Raw genomic sequence first — 19,372 nt, forward strand, 5'->3', positions numbered from 1 at the left:
GATCTTTCCAGAAAGAGCTGCAGTGTCATAAGTTGAAGAAAACTGGCAAGCAGTAATAACTCATGAAGACTTCCAAATACACGGTTGAAAGGGAGTTTGCTCTAATACTAGCTTTTAATGAACAGCCGTGATAAATGAAATATAAGCTACTTTGTTTTAAATTCTCTTTCTTTCCAGGAGGTGGCCCTTACTATGGAAGAAAGTTCAAGGGTTAATTAATAGGGTTAACCTTATTAGCTGTGTTTGATCTCCAATTTGCATCATAGACTCAAATGTAAAAAATAAAGTTCCTAAGTTTTATTATTTGCTTTAAGGCTGCAGTAATTTCATTTTCTGTTATTAAACCTAACTCTTGAGAAAGTATGTTGCCACAAGAGAACTGCTGATATTGAATACTGTTAGCTACTTGTCCAATATGATTCCACACTTAAGGAATCTCCAGTGAATGGGAAATATCATATGACTTACTTCAAAAGTCTGTTGTAGGTAAATTGGAATAGTTCCTGGAGCAGAACAGAAAACACCAGTCCAAAGATGAGGACATTTTTCCATACTGATGCCTAACGGCTACCACCAATTCGCACAGCAACAAACCACTCAAGGGAAGAAAGCAGCCGTCAGACCAGCCAGCCAAAAGCCCTTGAATCAAAGAGAGGGGAAAAAAACCCAGAGAACTGTTATTCATATTGCATTTTCCACTAGCATCTGAAATGTCTAATAAGGATCTCCATGAGGCAAATAAATTGGTTAGAGAGTTGCAGCGTAAATACCACAAAAGAAATACATTCGAAGGAAGAGTGCATTTCCCATGGCAAGAAACTATTTTTTAATTTTAAGAAAAATTAAACTAGCAATTTCATCTCTGATGTGGAGAGGGTGGTTAAAAAACAGTTAAATAACTCTACCCATTTATGCAAACTACATTACTACTCAAAGAGGAAGGATTAACCTAATTACGCTGTGTGAGAAAGTACAGAAAAGCAGGACCAGCTTCTAAAAACACTTTTGGTAAAGTCTGTTTCCTACTGTAGCTATGGTTCTTGGGAACACCTGCTAGGCACCAAAAATGAAACAACAGTGACTTGAAATTAATTTAAAAGCGCATATGAAAATGGAGGGCCTGCCTAAACATCGGAGCTCGAACAGGCCCAAGCTGGCGAGCACAGGTCTGCACGCAGTGGGGGCTTGGGGCCAGGCCTGCCGCGGGTGGGACGCCCTGGGCACCTCTGCGGGGCACGCCAGCCCCGCGGGGCAGCTGGAGCAGGACAGAAGCTGTGCACCCCTGCACCCAGGGTGCTCACCCGCCCGTGCCCGCTTACTGTAACACAGCGTTGGGAGCTTCCTCATGAATGCCCCAGGAGTAACCAAACCTCAGTCTGAGGTAGAGCTCCCTGGTTTTCCACCCCCAAACGCTACAGCACAGCGCAGGTGTCCACACGGCACAGCCGGTACCTGGCATCCCCAGCACTTTGCCCCAGAAGGGTGACTGAGGGCATGGGTGACGGGGCTGGGGACGTTTATGGCTAACGGGCGCAGCTGCGAGGATCCCTGCGGGGAGCCTCGGCGAAGGACCTCAGAGGCCGCCCGGGCCTGCGAGACCGTGCTCCAGGACCACGGGAGGGCTGGTTTTCTGGGGCAGATGTGCCCGGAGCCACCCTGCGTGGCCGGCGGTCCTCGCTGGCACCCCGGCCGGTGGGCGTGGGGTGCCCCGAGGGGGCGGCTCCACAGAAGCGTCTGAGGAGAGACCGAGGCGGGGGTAAGCTCCCGTCGCCATCTCAGAAAAGCGCCCTACCCGCAGGGAGGGCCCGGCTGGGCGAGATCGAGACCGCGGCACGGCGCCGGCTGTCCGCGGGGGTGCGGCGCCCCGGGTTGAGGAGCGGAGCTCCGGCCCGGCCGGGTCTGGACGCGGCGGCCCCCTCACGCCTCCCGCAGCGGGGGACGGCCGCCTGACGGGCGGGGCGGGCCCGCTGCCCCCCAGGCGCCCGCGGCCGCCGCGCCGCGCCCAGCCGGCGTGGAGGGAGGCGGCGCACAGCTGCAGAGCGCCGGCCCCAGGGCGCCGAGTCCGCGCCCGGGGAAAGCGGCCCCCGTCACAGCGGGACGCCGGCCCTGAGCCCGGCAGCCGCTGAGGCGAGGGGCAGCTGCCGCCGGCTCGGCCCTGCCCGGTCCCAGGGAGGGTGCCCAGCGCCGGCCCCGCCCCCGGCAGCGCCGTGAGGCGGTCGGTGCCCAACGCGCGGACCCGCCGGCCGTCCTGCCGCGACCCCGCCTGGCAGGAAGCCGTGCTCGGACACCGACACCGTGCGTGCGCACGGAAACCACCGGGCTTCGTGCCAGAAAGGCGGGCGTGCGGTAACGGCGCCGCCTGCGCTGCCAGGGCCGCGGCGCCTGGCCCCCGCACCCTACGGCGGGCTCTCCCCTCTGCCCCTGAAGGCGGGGCCGCCGCTTCCCGCCGCCATCCCCACAGCCCGGGGGGTTTCCCGACCCCTGGGTGTGCGGCTGCCCGCCGGGACCAACCTGCCGCCACGGCCGGCCCGGCCTCGGCCGCCTCCGGGCTGCGAGGAGGGCGCAGACGTCCTGCGGCTCGGCTCCCCTCAGGCGGCGCTGGGCGGGAAGCGGGGTCTCGCCGCACCTACTCCATTTCCTAATTTCAAGTACACTTACCAGTGCTATTCTGGAAAATTACTTACAAACAGTATTTAAGAGACACGTGCTTGCCTTTTCCCTGTATTTTATTGGTTCAGAGCATAAATGTGAGTTTTACAAAGTCATTGCACTTCAGGTGCGGAAGCTCAGAAGCAGCGTTTGGCAGTGTTAGACATTAATCTCATGGGCAGCACTTGCTCAGGCTTCTAGGAAAAATTCTGTCCTTCATCTAGAATACATACCAGAGCTAGTTAGTTGCTATGTTGCCTGGAAAAAAAAAAAAAAAGGAAAGAAAAAGTAAAGTAACACTAAGGATTTGCAAACAGCCTTGAAAATTAAACATTCAACTTTTCTTTTTTAAAAAGGCATTATTGACATAATTTGCACTTCACTTGTAGTTAATTAGGTAAGTAAAGCCTGCACTTTTCTTCAGAGATGAGCACGTTGCCAGCGGTCCAACAAAAGTACGTATGTGGATGAAATAGTGCTGGAAGTGCCACAAATGGTGAATGTAGGCAGTTCAGAAAGGTGCCAGCTCGGCAGTTCTGGAGCCTGCCATTTTCTGTCCCAAGGTAAGTACGTTCACAGTAGCATCATCTCTCTATGCTGTTCCACAAAGGTCTTAAACCAAGTCAGAAAGGTTAGTGAGCACAATGATAACGTTTCCCTGAGAAATCAAAAACCATTTTGAAACAAGTCCATCAATCTGAGAGACCACTGCCTAACACAAGGCCTTGGGATACCAGTCGTAGCTGTGTACCATGGACACTCCTTTGGAGTGGGGGCATAAGCAGAAAAAGTCACAACTGCAGTAAGTCATCTCAATCATCTACTCAGGGAAGGTACTTAAGACGAAATAGGGTGAAATTCTCAGCACTTAGTGAATGTTTACAGAACTATTGTTCACTTTTAAGTCAGTACAATGTATTCAGTAGTACAGTTCAAGTTATACACGCTTTCCACAATTCATTAAACGTGTTAATTCCTCAGATGAGGAAAATGCTCGTATCCTGCTCAAAACTTACAACTTTATTTCTCAAACTGATGGAACAATATGTACTGAATATGTGCTCAGAGGAATTCATGTAACATCTGTTCACACCAGAAGCTTAGTGCTGATGTGCTCTGCTAAAGGCAGTAAAAAATTTTTGAAGCAACCAGAAAACATCCTAGAGAACTAAAAATTCTCATCAGTATGTTTTGCGTTCCATGCCATGCCCTTTCTTTAAACCTCTAGGTGGCAAGAATAACATTATGTAACATAAAAGCTTCATTTATGTATCCCTTGAGGATTAGAATCTTTCTAAAGAAAAATTATTTTGAAATCTTACATTATATTGATGACTTCAGTATAGTTCAAGAATTCTAAAGAGCCGCTAGTCAACCAAGTTGGAAAAAGAATCATTTAGGAAGAAGGCAATTTTACCAGATTATAAAAGCTGGATACATTCTACATATGTACCAATAACTTGCCTCTGATCTGCAAGTGTGCACTACTTGTATAGTAATTGCTATTCTGCAACCAAAAATAGATCCAGGAACTGTAATAAGTCACCCTTTTTAAGCAGTGTAAGTATGCTTGCTATTTCCTTTTAACAGATGGAGAATGCAAATGTATTTAAAATGTTATTGGGATGCAGATGCATGCCACTAACTTCTGTGAGAACCGAAGGACTTGCAGAAGTGATTTTAGGACTGCTGAGCATCTACTTCAGATCAAGGGGGTCTGCAAGATAATGTTTAAACAGCTGGTCCTAAAGCAGCAAACTTGTCTGCCAGAAGCAGTCTGGGGACAAAAAAAACCCACCACACAACAACAAAAACCAAACCCAACAAATAATAAGGTGTAACAAGAATGTAACTCCAGCTTTTTGTTGCTTAAGGTAAAGAGACTTCCTTTCAGCTAAATACCACTTATTAGATGAACTTGTAAAAAGCACAAACTTTAGAAGCTACTTGTCATCCGTGCGTTTCCCATTTATTCCTTAGGGTGCCTACTTGGGTGTATCAACCATTAATCTGCTTTTGTCTTGGGTAGGCAAAACCATTCTTTCCTTAGGTTCGCTAATTTTCATACCAGTTGTGAGTTACTGCCAAACCACAGTAATTTGAAAGTCAAGAGCTATTGCTAATGTAATAGCCAACAGATATTTCTGTCAAATCCCTCAATATTCAGTGTTGAAGGAAGCTGGACAAACAGCATTTGCTATATTAATTCATTATATTTGTGCCTCAGGTTACTTAATAGTCAGATTTTTCACATAACACTGATTTAGAACAACAACAACAAAAAGAAAATGTTAATGGCTTAAACGAGTAGATAGTTCTTAATCAAATTGGAGATTGTGTCTCATGTTATCTTTACCGGCATTGCTCAGAAGTTACTTTGGAAGGGTATTTCATAACACTAAATGTCTGGAAATATGTTCCTTATGAAGCTGAAGGTCACTGAAATATATACTTAGATTTAAGCAATCACTACAGGAATAGAGGATATTTCAGGAGAACTCCAAAGAACAGTCAAGTTTAGGAACAAGCAAAGCCATACAAAAACCCTTGTAGTTTGCCACTGAAGTTAGGCAAAGCTTTACAGATGCAACTCAGCTGGACACCTTTCCACAACAGATGTACCGAAAATAGAGTGGAAATGCCAACTGTACAAAAACTACGTGGAATATTTCATACCAAATACTCCAAATACTTTTCATTATGTAACTTTTATTTGAGACACACATTGTTGTAAAAAAGTTCACATGGAATAATAAAACCATTGAAGTGTGAAGTTGTTTTTAGGGGTTGGGTTTGGGTTTTTTGTCTATACACATCAAAACACAATTAATGATTAGGTTTACAAGTTAAGCACATGACAAGTTCACTTTTATCTGCAGGAGCTCTTCACATTACACCTTTATACCAGAGAGAAAATGTGCTTAAACACACACAGTAGAACACTTCTATTTCAAAATTAAGCATTTTCTCAAGGACTATACTTTTTATTCTGAATTTAGTAGCTATATAGCATTAAAATAACTGTAATTGAAGTTTTATTTGCAAAAATGTTCGTAAGGCCATAGGAATGCACTAAAATACTTAGATTCACCAGAAAGAAGAAAAATCCATGGGAATCCTACTTTTGTGGAAGAAAGAAATACAAGTTTTATTTATGAGAATGGCATAAGCAGTTCAGTGAATGGAGGAGAAAAAAGACCTATTATCACCTAGAGACCAATCCTTATGAAGTTTAACCTTGCAAAATTTCAGTTACATTAATAGATAACCAAATAACAGATGCATTTTCACAAATAACACTTTTATGCATTTTACGTATTCTTCATGTACTTTCAATTTATTATCCATTCACAATATTTTAATGTGATATGTATATTCAAGAGTCCTTTATTCACTTGTGAAAATGATCCACTTAATTCACTTGACTTGGGCAGACTAGTGTGGGAAAGGTACTTACAATGGGAAATACCTTCTGTAAAAAGAACTACAGGTCTGAAAAGTCAATGAGCATTTCTGAAACTGTCCCCCAAAGAGAAAAGTGAGCTGTGCTAAGTTTCATGAGTGGTTTAAGCTTTAGCAATAATAGAACTTCCAGACAGTAAGTAGATCAAATATTCTGTACACACTCAACAAAAACTTCTTGTGCACGTTTTGCTGAGCACAGACTGAAAGCTAAAATTGCAAAGCACTGAGACCAGTGTGGTTTTTGTTTGGCTTTTTTTTTTTTTTATTTTTAAACCATTTAGACAAATATTGGTCAAGATACAGTCCTCAGACACAGGGCTGAGGGAAAGATTTCGTAAAACTCAACAGCATAAGCAGTGTTGTTGTTTTATCGAAATCCACCAAAAAACGGCTGCCTTTCTTGAAAGGTTAATGGCAATTTCTGGAACAAAACAGAAATACATTTGCTGCTTAATGAATAATAATTATATGACTTTCATTCTAATGGACATTAGAATACTAACTAGTTGACTGAGGTATAAGAGTCCTTCAAAATTTAGATCATATAGTCTTGAGCAAAGTAGCAACAGAGACTGCACAAAACAATCATAGTGATATTAGAAAAGCCTGTAGTACCCAGCATCTGATGCGTAGGCAGAACATACCATTTATCACCACCTGCTTGTCTAAAGGAAAATATAGCTAAAAAAATTCCCAGTAAAACACACAGCTGATTTGCACACTAAGATACAGCACATTTTTCAATGTCTGACCAGGCAGACTGTACACAGAAAGAGGTCTATATTGACCAAAAGTTAGCACACCGATAAAGTGCAGCCACTCAGCCATTTAATACTGCTGGAGAAGAGGGGTGGGGACAAAACAACAAAGAAAGAGAGAGAAATCTGCAGTTTACCTTATCCATAAGACCACATGAAATTAGAATTCTTCAGTTTCAGCAGGGGACAACAAAATTGCATTAAATTCTTCTACAAATAGAAAAAGATGAACTTTACATGAACATTAAGCAAAGTGAAGTATTTACTGCATTATTTTGTCATGCATAAAGTGAATTTCCTATGGTCTTACCTCACATTTATGTACAGTTTAGCACAGCTAAATGTAAGAAAATAGCAAGTTTTTTTTTCTCCCCCCCCCCCCCCCCGAGCAGATACCCCAATTCGCTGCTGCTTCAAGAAGCACTTCATAGACTCTACTACTTACAGGCTCTTTCAAAGGGAAGTTCATGGAGACTAATATTGAATGAACATTTAGCCACACAGCGAAGACAGGAAAAACAATACAAAGCATTCTGTAAACAGTGCCAAACACAGAACATGTCAGTTTTGGTTTGCAGACAACCCCTGAGATAAAAATCAAAGTATTACGACACCAAATAAGTCAGAGGTAAATTACTGAAAATAAACAACATTCATAATTGGTGTCACAACACTTTCTGTATAGAAGCACTTTTTTTTAACCATACAGAAAACATAACTGCTTTAGCCTGTCCGAGAAAAACATCAAGGGTAGACGACAGAGCAGTTAGGGTTGCTTTGTTTTTTCACTAAACCTTGTTGCCACGAAGATTTTTCCGTTTTAGTGCGGCAACAGCAGTTTATGAGATTCACCATCTAGTTACAATAACTATTTTTATTAAACTACATGTGGGGACAGGCTGATAACCACTTAAAACTTTATGGAACCAGCTACTCATGTTAAACCTTGTAAAATCAAACGTCTTTAAATCTAACGCTATTGGCCCATTCACTTTCAAGATATTTACAACAGACGCAGAGATGACAAATTCAGTACCTGACACCACAAAATGAAGCGGTTATCTGCGGTAACAACCAACTCACTGTTTACAACTCTAGACAATGCAGTGAAGCAAAAGCAAGCACGTCTGACATTAACTTTGACAATGACAGAATGCACCTGTCCCCTAAATAACAAACATGCTGGACACAAAGTTGTAGTTAAAGCTTACAATGGTCCAAGTTTGGCACACCAACAGAATTAAAGCACCTGTTTTAATTGCTCATTGAGGAAATTTTTCAGAAGACAATAAAAAAAGTAGTAGAACAAAGACTAGGTTATACAATGCTCAGTTGAGTAAAAAAGGCAACTACGTTTCAACTCTGCTTCTAACAGTCTAGGTCACTGTACCAGTTTTTGATGAAAAAAATAACTTAACTGCTTGAGCAGACCAAAGAGGGCTTCACACATTCAGCATTAACTGCATAACTAATAGTACATTTTAGCCCTAACATGACCATTTCCTTAGTGCCAGAACTTGATAAACTTTAGCAACTGCACAGGAAGCTAGTATTTGGACGCCTCTGTTGTCAAGGGTTGATGCTTACAGACATTAATGAACCATCCTTAGAATTACAGTAGAAATGGAAGTCACCTTTAGAAGCAGTCATTTCTGAACAAATGAATCCACAAAGAGGTTACTCAAAACTCATGCATTCAGCTTCCACAAGCCACTGAAGTGATAGTGATGAGGCCAATTTGTGATGATGATTTCAACTCCAGAGGATACTTCCTCACCAGAAAGAAAAAAGGTGCAGACAGTTTGAGCTAACAAAGGGAAGTGAAGTGAGGACAGACACTGTGTTTATTCAAATAACTGAAAGGTGCATCTGTGAATCAGACAGTGACTGGCAATTCAGAACACAACTTTGCTAAGTCTGGTAAAGAAAGAAAAGCAACATACTACATTCAGAATAGAAGCCATAGCTTCTGCATGAACAGATTTGTGCATCAGAGAGACAAAACCCATACAAATCATTAAATGCCAATTGTTACAGTAATTCGCATCACTAGAGTGTCAACATCCATACTGCAGTCATGGCCACAAGTATACAGCATAGAAAATAATGGAAGTGAGACAGTTTTTCCCCTGGCTCTTCTGCTTGAAAATAAATTTGTTTAAAAACAGAAAGAAAAACCTGCACAAATCTGTTAAGAATCTTACTTACAAGTCAAACTGTGCAAATACAAATGTAAGATTGTGCTGTAACAGGCAGTAAGAGGCCAATATGGATGTGCAAAGTTAAAAGAAACATAGCAGCAACAGGCAATAAAACAGAAAGTAAAAAAGGAAAACAAGTTAACTCTTGCATTTGTGTCTCCACTTCATAGCTTCCATATCTGAGAAAGAAGAGCCTGACAGGTCAATAGGCTTAGTGAGCAAAATCCACTTGGTATTTTGTGTATCGCAGTCTACGTTCAATGGAGCTCTCAGCAGCAGCTTGGTGGTATTATTTCTGAGGCTTTGTGACCCTGTGCTTTCAAAGAAGCAGAAAAGGTTCTAAGTGTGCTGCAGTCTATCATTAGAAGTTCATCAAAGTAGCGTGCATCGAAAGAAGCTGCTCTTCTTAGATCGATTTTCTGTTATTTTTACTGGCCCACCTGCCCCTGATGAACTGCTGTCATTCTGAAAGAGAAAAGAGTATCAACATCATAAAAGGCAGAAAAAAAATAAGTCTAGTTTTCCTAATTTCCCTCCCCGCTTCCCTCCCTTGCAAAGCAGTAACCAGAGCAGAGGTCTGCTGCAACTTGAGCTTCTCAATTATCCAGACCCTGTTAATCGCTCAAGAAAACTGCCTATTTTAAAAAGAAACATCGATCCAACAATCCAGATCTCAAGTATTAGCTGAAGGAGTTACTACGTCATTTGACATTTAATAAAGCAAGGATCACACTGTTACATTTCAGAAGAACACACCAGTTTCAGGCTGCCCAATGTTAATGTTCATGCAAAATAAAGAACAATTACACGCTGATGTGTAATAAAGTGTGATAAAGCACTGTTTGCTCAAATTTCATCTACCATCCACTGTAATCCCCAGCAGTTTTTTGGTAGGGCTACCACTCAGCCATTTACTATAATAGTGATTTCAATGTATCTAGTTTGTATGCCAACTGGAAATACAAACCATTTTTCTGTTGAGCTTTGTCATAATATCCCGTGCAAGTGTGAAAAATGCCTGGTGAGGAGCAAGGGGGGGAAAAAAAAAAAAATTTAGTCACAAGACACATTAAAGACAAGATAGATTTGGAGCAGCCAGACACATTAATAATACAGTATTCTGTAGGTCACTGCTAGCACTTCGAGTTGCACTCTGTGTAAAATAGCTGTTTACTTAAAACTGCAGTAAGCATGCTTTAGAAGAAAAACTTATTTATTTTTAGTCTCCATCCCTCCAATCTTTGAAGCAAATAAACAGACTTTCCCATCGCATACCACTTGAGGAAAAAAACAAAACAAAAAACCTGCTGAAGGGAAGGCTGCATACACTAATACTTTTTTTCTTTTTTGCCAAACTGTACTGTGCATCGCAACTAGAAACCCACAGAAAGGTTTGAGGATGGCACCCCCGAGAATTCATATCAAGATTAGCTTGCTTTTCTGTCCTCAAAAATTTTTGCTCCTGGACTATCCATAATGTTATTTATGCTTTCAACATCCCTATTAAAAAAAAATAAAAATAAAATCACTCTGGCAAATCTCAGCATCTGAGACTTCAATGTACGAAGCAGCAAAGAAACTTCTGTAGCAGAAAAATTCTGCAATTCTCCAGAAGCAGGGAAAAGCAAGATTTTAGGCTATCTGGAGATACCAACAATCCAAGGACAATTCCAGAATGTAAAAAACTGTAAACATTTCCCCTCTTATTTAATGCAAATAAATCACAACAAATACAGTACATTCACTTCTGATCACAAGAATATCACAACTGTTTCACTTCCCACAAGTTAAGCATTTGGTGGAAAGAAGACTAAATCATTACTTGCTGAATGCCTATACCAGCTGCATTTTTTTAATGCTTTCTTCACTATTCATGTGACAATTTAAAAAAATATTCAGATAGCCAAGTCAATTGGAGTAAGCACAAACTAATGTTGTACATTTAGTGACCTACAGGAGTTAAAATGAAATTGCAGGGCATGTTATGAAAGAGCAAGTCAACCACCTGGAGGAACTAATGAAGAAGATAGGTACTTTTTATTAGGAGACTATTGCTATCCACCATTGGTATTAGCTGCTAACGTTCACACTTCCATCGTCTGCTCTAAGAATCATGATAACACTGTGAAAATCACGTCAAGCACTGTCCCAGATGCAGCACAATGCAAATAAGGCCATTCTAACTATACTGTATAACAACCATCCTGCAATCAGAAAAACACACTTGGCTGGCACAGCATCAGTCATGTTATTTTAAAGTAACAATCTCTTTAGTTTCTAGTTAATTTGTTAGCTGCGTGATCTGAATTAAGTATGTGTTTGGAGGACTTTTTAAAGGTATCCCATCAATACACATGGAAAGCCTTTTAGATTATTAGGTATAGGAACAACATTCAAGAACAAGTCTGCCTTATCTGAATGAATGAATCTTAATGTAGCTGCCTTTTGATATCATATTATTTTCTTCTCCACGCTTTTCATAAAGTTAAGATCCTCCCCCCACCCTCCCTGAGATGCCAAGAGTGATTCACGGCAAGACAGACTGGAGTTGAGCCACTCTTCCTTCCGATTCTATTTCCTTAAGCTCTCATGAATAGGGATCTTGTGGTTTTAGTACAAAATTTATTTGCAGGAAAAACAGATTGCAAGTTTATCTATGGAGTATTATAAGCCTTCTTCCTCCTTTAACATCAGCTTATGACAGTCTATTGCTGATGTTCCAGGTTAACATACAAATCTCCAGTCTCATCTGCACAGCCCATATTTAGTAGTAACCTGAAGGCTCCTTGACACAGTAGAACGTTATTCTGAAAGTAAAGAATCTTGAATCCAATTTCCCGCACAAAGCATTGTTCTAAAATTACACCTATTCCCTGTCCAAAAGCACTTGCAATTTAAGTAGCAAGGCACAGAAGTCTAACGTAACTGTTTGCTACAATAATAGTAAACCACTCTGTTAACATCCAGTTAAAAAACAGTTCCAGACATTACCAGAAAACAAGAGATGCTGGATTTTACAGTAGGTCTCTACATAGAACAAAACTGGTGACCCGCGAGCACAGTTGGGACTGTCCCAGATCAGGTCAGAAAGCCCAGCAGATGATGAAACATGCCTCCCGAGTAGTAGTTCAAGAAACACACCTAAGCGTAACACCCGTCTCTTACCTCTTCCACATTTATGCTGGATTTTGCACTTGTCTCCAAAAATTTGATTCCATAATCAATTGCTAACTGGAAAAGAGGTTAAAGTTTTTCAGTGTTTTTTAAGTTGCTTTGTAAGAGAATGTTTCACATAGGTTCATAATAGAATAGATGCTGTATGCTGTAGCAAGCTTTAAAAACAAAACCAAACAAGCTTCATTTCTGCTTTTCTCTTGCAAAAGCATTAAAGTTACTAGACAATTAGACAAAATATTAGAACAGGCCATACCCTCACGTAAATTCAAAACCAGTAAAGAGATTAACTGCTCACAAAAAGACTTATTTAGGACCTAAAAGAACATTAAGATAGAATCTTCATTGATATAGATTGATGGACCAGATAACTACATACAATCATCCCATAAGTTGTGTTACTAGCAACTACACTACTTTAGCTGTGCACATGATACTTTATATAGTATTCTTACTTGCTTGTTTGTTCTGCAGAACAACTGATTACTTAAGCTTTAATAACAGTACTTATGACAAGAGTAAGTAACCACTATGGTGAATTGAGTACGCAACATGCTCAAACTATATACAAAGCTTTACATTGAGGTCTAGAATACTTCATGGTATGGCAAAGGTCAACATTCTTTACAGGATCTTCTCCCCAAGACAACAGTACCATTAAGTTTATTCAAACTTGAAGACAGTCAAGTGCTATTTAAAAACAAAAACCCCAAACCTGGCATCCTATAATATATAAAAGTTTCTGAAACAAGAGGTTTAAGGCCCATTATCTCTCATATGCCTAGAACATACCAAATATCCAGCAGCCAAAATCCTAAGAAAAGCAGGCTTCTAAATAAGGCAAGTCACCAAAGCTTACCTTCTCCCCTTTTTCTTTTGAGACTTGTCTTTTTTCATTCATATCACATTTGTTACCCAGGATCATTCTTTCTACATCTGAAGAGGCATGCTGAAAGAAGGAAAAGTAATCTCCCAGTAACAAAGTGCACCATTATTTAAAAGAAACTTATGTGTCAAACTCATCCACAAATGAATATTTTATTTTTAAAAAGTTATCTAATGTGAAGGTGTTACTGAGAAAGAGACTGACTTTTGAAACAGGCATTTTAGTATTTAAATATTGAAACAGGTTGGAATAAATACTCCTAGATTAAATTTGCCTGAGTATTATTACAGATCAAATACAGTACCATGAGCTCTGTACCAGGTTGCACACATGCACACGCATTTGGCTATTCTGGAAATATAACAGTACACACTTTACTTCAAAGTGGTGAATGGACATCTGTGGTACTTGGTTGGAGTATCATTATGCAATACGTTTGCATTTTAAAATAGATTATTAATAAAAGACTTTTAAAGCAATAATCACTTCAGCAAGAGAACTTTTCTAGCCCAGTCTCTATTGGATCAAATTGTTCACCAGTACAGGAATTTTGCTTAAGAGCCAAAGAACAATACTAAAGAAAAGCCCATGGATTTTATGTTTAAGAAAAAAAAAAAGTAAGATTCTGTTACCTAACTGCAGCTTCACTAAAAGTAAGGTTTCTCCTCTAACTTCATAATGACGTATCCCTATTTGACAGCATGTCCCATTAAATAATTTATAATAAGCTAGCAGGAAGGAAGCTTACTCAAGACCAGATGAAAAGGTCAAAAATCTCTAATCTAACAAACACACAACACAGTAACAACTGAAATGAGACAGATCTATTATCATCTCAGTGAAAGGCAGACACCCTAAGATCTTGGTCCTTCCCATTCCTTAGACACACCCAAAAGCAAAAAAGAACAGTAAGTCATATAGTAAGAGCAGAAGTGTTTACTTCATGCTTACTTTTTAAACTTAAGTTTTCTACTTTCTATCCCTAGATGAACAAGATAATATTCTCCCCATTAGTAACCACTGTTGCATTCACTGCACAGTCTAACTTCGCCATATATGTTGGCTACTGTAATGAAAGTGAATAATTGCTTGATTATTACTTGTCCCAGCAAAATCATAAGATGGAATGAGTAAGAAGTACTTTCCAAAGCACCTACCTCCTCTATGTTTCTTATCCAGTTTTTTATGTTGTCAAAAGACTTCTCATTTGTGATGTCATACACCAGCATAATTCCCTAAATAAAATTAAGAAAGTCTAGTTAGATGAGCTAGCACTATTGGTTGACTTTTCATGTATGCTGTTGGTTTGATTATACTTGCAAGAAATTCAACATATGACTTATGTACCTATAATCCTTTCTCAAAGCATTATGCCATTGCTGAGAATTTACCCAAAATATTACTAATTAACATCTTTTGCCACTGTTAGAGGTCAAAGATACCATCTATATGAAGTTCTTAAATTATTAGCCTATAGTCAGGAGAAGTTTAGAAATTCTACTACAACAGCAACCAGGACTCTATTGTTAAAGTCAAGTTTAGAAGCAGCAGCTTTAAGCAGTCAAAGATGACAACCCTGTGAGATCCAGTCTGCTGGGGCCAGTAGATACTTAGAGCAAAGCGAACACTAGGTGCTCTCCCAGAAGCTTTAGCTCTTCCAGACAGTTATGTACTTATACTAGCGTGGGCTCTCAACAATTAGCAAAGCATGGGAAACCACACAACAGCTGAATTAAAGACAGATTGCCAGGTTCACCTCCATTCCTTATTGCCTTTCCAATCATTCCTCGTAGGACAAAGAAAAGTCCTTGGGCATGGACTGGGAGGTGAGGAGAAGACCACATCACTGTCAAAACCTTTTTAAAGTACTAAGAAGCTCTAACACATAGCCACAACCATTACTATTTCTCCCCATCAGTATTCCATAACAGTGGAGTTATCTGGACCCACAGCCAGCCTATGAATGGAACAGATCTGTTCATACAAAGCGATAAGAACATGTAGTAGCAGCATAGCTAGTAATCAGCAAGTTGAAATTAACAGTGTCACAACATAAAGTATCTCAAATCATAGCATTAAGAACCATTACAAGCAGTCGTACCACAAAGAATGCAGGCTCTAAGTCAGTTATTTGACTTCAAGTCATTCTTAATGGAGGAAAAAGTAACAGTAGCTTTTGTAGGTGATTGTATTTCTAGTCCAGATTTTGCATTCTCTACTCGCTGAAGGAAAACCAATTCAGTGAAATACACTTTTAATATTTAAATCATTTTTTAACCTATTTTTCAAATATTTCAAATTTTTAAAGGGGTTGATTGAATTAAAAAACCTGTTTGATTAAAGCTTGGCAACTTAGCTTATTATAATCTGCAGAAATTTTAATTATATTAAAGACGAAAATAGGGCTTAAAGTTTCATCACAAAAACAGGACTAGACAAAGTACCAACAGGTCTAAAAAAACAAAAAGCCCAAAACAAAAAAGCCCCCAACCAAACCACAAACTTTATTCCCCGCATCTCAAGCCACAATTATCCAGTCCTCCAGCCAAAGACTTACATGATATAACCTTAAGAACAGCAAACCAGTTACACTAGTTGTGCCTAATTTTTTTTTCCAGTGAGAGCACTCACCATGGCTCCTCTGTAGTAAGCTGTTGTGATTGTGCGGAATCTCTCCTGGCCTGCTGTATCCCTAAAATTCAGTGAAAACAATTATTTGTTGGAGGTGATCTTTACACTCTTCTGTACTTAGAGATGTCTTTTCAAACAGAGTAACAATGTATAGATACTCACTCATTATGAAAAAAAATAAATACTATTTAGAAGCTGTTTGTTTCTTCAGCCTCCAACATCTTGCTCTCAAGCTATCCTACTTACATCAGTGGCTATGCAGCACCATAAATATGACACAAAAGTATTTAAATTTTCATGCAAGCAGTAGAACTAAGCACTACACAGCCTTCCCTAGAATAATTTTAAAAGGCATCCCTGATGCATCCGAGTCCTGCATTAAACAAAAATTAAAACATGCAGCATTAAAATGTTTTAGAATAGTGCATTTTCACACACAGTTAGCTATTAAAATCAGCCACTACACCTTAGTGTGCTGATACTTTACCCTAGATGACTTCAAAGCAGTATCTGTCTATGAGTGAACAAGAGGACCAAAGTGTTTGGCTACTAGGCACACCTAGGGGGACCTGAACCCCAAAGGCCTGACAAAAAACAGCTTTTTGACTTATATTACAGACAGAAAATTGTACCAACCACTTCTGGCACTTCACTTCCTTTGTCAAAAGAATTCTGGCTCGCATGCAAGTATCACAACTATCTTTTCTAGAACTTGAGAAATAAGCAAGAGCCCTTCATTCACCAGTAGCATTTAAAGAGTTTGGCATGTGTAATAATGCTACTCCAAAACCACTCATCTGCTGCTATCAGGAGGCTCAGTCTCTACTAACCCACCATGCAAGGAATGGGAGCATTACCACTCACCCGTGCCTCTCTGAGTACAACTAGGCATCAAAGTATCAGAGGAGATTACATTTTATTAGGTCATGCATTTTAGTTTACAGCTATGGAGTTAATACTTCTCTTTCACACGGAAGAGCTAAAAGCACGTTTAAGAGGACAGCTTTTGATAAAATGGGAAGTTGCTGTAATGTTCGCAATGTGAACAGGCTATTTCCTGTGCTACTGAAGCAGAATCACGCCAAGAGCAAGCTAGAATAAAGCACAAACCTTATGGACAGTCAATGAATAAAAGATATGAAACTTCTGGTACACCCAGGCTCAAAAGCTATGAAGTATTCCTGCTCAAAGATTAATTCAATACTCACTGAAAACTTAAATTACTTTGGAATACTTACCATATTTGTAGCTTGATTTTCTTTCCATCTAATTCTATTGTTCTGATCTTAAAGTCAATTCCTGCCAGAGAAAGAGATACTCTAAGTGTTGCAATAAATGAAGAGAAAGTGTTTCCTTCTGACAATTTGGTAAGAGCAAACTTAAGCAAAAGAATTATTCTGAAGTTGTCATTTCTTCCAAACACTAGAAAGTCCTGAGAATGCACAAAGGTTTTCAGCTGCATCCAACTTGTCAAGGATAAATTATTCTGCACAATGAAAATAAACCAAACTCAGACTCACTACTAGAGTTAGTCAAGATTATGAGAGGAAGAATTAATCTCAAAATTCTTCCATTTTACACCAATAAGATCACTAGTTTGAATGTATATTTTTCTCAACTTTTGGCAAGCCCCTGCAGTTCAAGTCAATTCCCTAGGACCTTTGCTGGCTCTGAGGAAAAAATACATACTATGACCCCTTAGTTCCTTTTCAAAACTGGCATCTGCTTTTGAAAACTGATGTTTAATGCAATCTAATCAGACATCACAGTAAATGGTAAAGCATCACAGGAGATAAAAGCTATACAGATAGTTACTGAAGGTGGCTGAAGTAGATCACGCATGGGATTTTTTCAAGAACACCGGTTTAGGAGTAACTTAGATTTTCTAGGAAGCTCCAAAAGGTACCAAGAAAACACTTCTCTCCTTTCCCCCCCTTACACTTCCACATGGTATCCATCAGTTCTGTGACTGATTTTGAAGACAGATTTTAAGCCATGGGTAAAAAAAACCTGAATTAATTCAGAAGGGCTTAATAATGTCTTTTAAGGTTTAGAAGGATCAAATGGATCGAATCTATGAATCAAAGCCAAGATTTCCAAACAGACTAGCCTTTACCCTGGATTATTTTAACTTTCGTGTCTCTAAACCTATAGTATAACATAGCTCAAATTAAGACTGCTCAAGTCCCACTACATGACTGCCAGAATTTTGAACCCCAGGACAGCCACCCCCATTTACCCCCCAATTAATCTGTTTTGAAACTAATGGCCCATTTTTTCTTCACTGAATCTTAAATAGTGACTTGACATTTAGTCATAGTTTATAAAAGATTGGGAGGGGTGTAGGTTATTTTATTTATTTAATTTTGTCTTTTCTCAGATGTAATTTAAGTGACAATTATCAAGAGTATCTTAATTGGGAAAGTGCTGTTTCTAGCTTTCAGAATTCATCCATCACTTAAACAGGAAGCTACAGGATTTTTTAATATACTAAGTAGCATTTGAATATGAAATATGGACATTCATTAACTATTTGACTTTCATTCTTCTCACATGCGATATTAATACTTTAATATACTGAAAATACCAAATTTCAGCCACTTAATCTTGACGTGCTATGGATACATAGTTTAGCCCATTAGTTAGAATACAATTATGAGCAGAAATATCACATCAGCACTTTTAACAGCATATGAAATTAATTGCATTAATTTAAAATGCTATGACTACTGCTACAATTGCAATTTCCCAAGATTCACTAGCAGACTTACAGGCAAAAAGATGTTTTCATTAATTCGCATTCTTCTAAAAATGACATAAGAATGATGTGTACTTTAAAAAAATCCTTATTATATGTAACAGAAGTTTGGCAAGTGTTTCCATTTTACATTTGATAGGATTTTGTGTCTCCCCCGTGGTAAAGATTTTTCTCCTAACTAGGTGCAACACCTGCTGAAATTACAGGTAATTGTATTCAGGTCTGAAAACAAATGACCTTTGCTCCGAACAGATTTTCTTTTGGCCTCAAAGGTTATAAAGCACAAATACAGATTCTTCTGGAAATGGTATTGTATCATGGACAACAGCAAATTAAATCAATTTTAAAAGCTCCTTTGTGTCTAGGCCTGAAGTCCTAGAATTAAGTATAGCAACTATTGGGAAAACTAGGTTCAGAGACTACTGTGGTTTAAAGATAATTCTGTATGTACTGTCAACTACTGAAGCTAAGACACATCAGCATGAACAGTGAAAGGCTCCTGTAGGGATGGTTTTCTGACAAAGCAAGCTTACGCTGCAGTTAGATATCTATGTGCACCAATCCATGCCTTGCACAGACTGGTTTCTTGTGGTTAGTCATTTCCCTCGCAGCACCAAAATGATTTATACAACCATTCCTTTGATCACTTCTAAAACTCAGGATCTGCACAAAAAATATCTTCTCCAAAAGATAACAATAGCTTCACCAAAATTCTCAAATAAAGATGAATTCCAAAGCTAGAAGAAGAATATAAAGGGGAAGGCCATAAATACCTCTGTTATGGTACTAAGAGGTTTAACAAATGCAACTGCAACTTTTGAGAGACTAAAAAGAACTAGAAACTGGTGTT

At 39.5% G+C, this 19,372-nt stretch overlaps 1 protein-coding gene across 1 annotated transcript in view; it reads right to left on the reverse strand.

Annotated features, from left to right (window-relative positions):
• Positions 1-5,338: 5,338 nt before the first annotated feature.
• RAB8B (RAB8B, member RAS oncogene family) overlaps positions 5,339-19,372 on the reverse strand; it is a 30,230-nt gene continuing 16,196 nt past the window's right edge. Inside the window, exons 2-8 of the mRNA XM_087745222.1 lie at positions 17,003-17,063; positions 15,765-15,825; positions 14,291-14,368; positions 13,107-13,196; positions 12,239-12,304; positions 10,041-10,091; positions 5,339-9,538 (exon numbers count right to left, since the gene is read on the reverse strand). Of these exons, the coding sequence (XP_087601348.1) occupies positions 9,446-9,538; positions 10,041-10,091; positions 12,239-12,304; positions 13,107-13,196; positions 14,291-14,368; positions 15,765-15,825; positions 17,003-17,063 (500 nt within the window). The 3' untranslated portion in view covers positions 5,339-9,445. The remainder of the gene's footprint in view (positions 9,539-10,040; positions 10,092-12,238; positions 12,305-13,106; positions 13,197-14,290; positions 14,369-15,764; positions 15,826-17,002; positions 17,064-19,372) is intronic.

The sequence above is a fragment of the Nipponia nippon genome, unplaced genomic scaffold (genome assembly GCF_047370975.1).
Source record: "Nipponia nippon isolate SJK-2023a ecotype South Korea unplaced genomic scaffold, ASM4737097v1 scaffold_9, whole genome shotgun sequence".
Lineage (NCBI taxonomy): Eukaryota > Metazoa > Chordata > Aves > Pelecaniformes > Threskiornithidae > Nipponia > Nipponia nippon.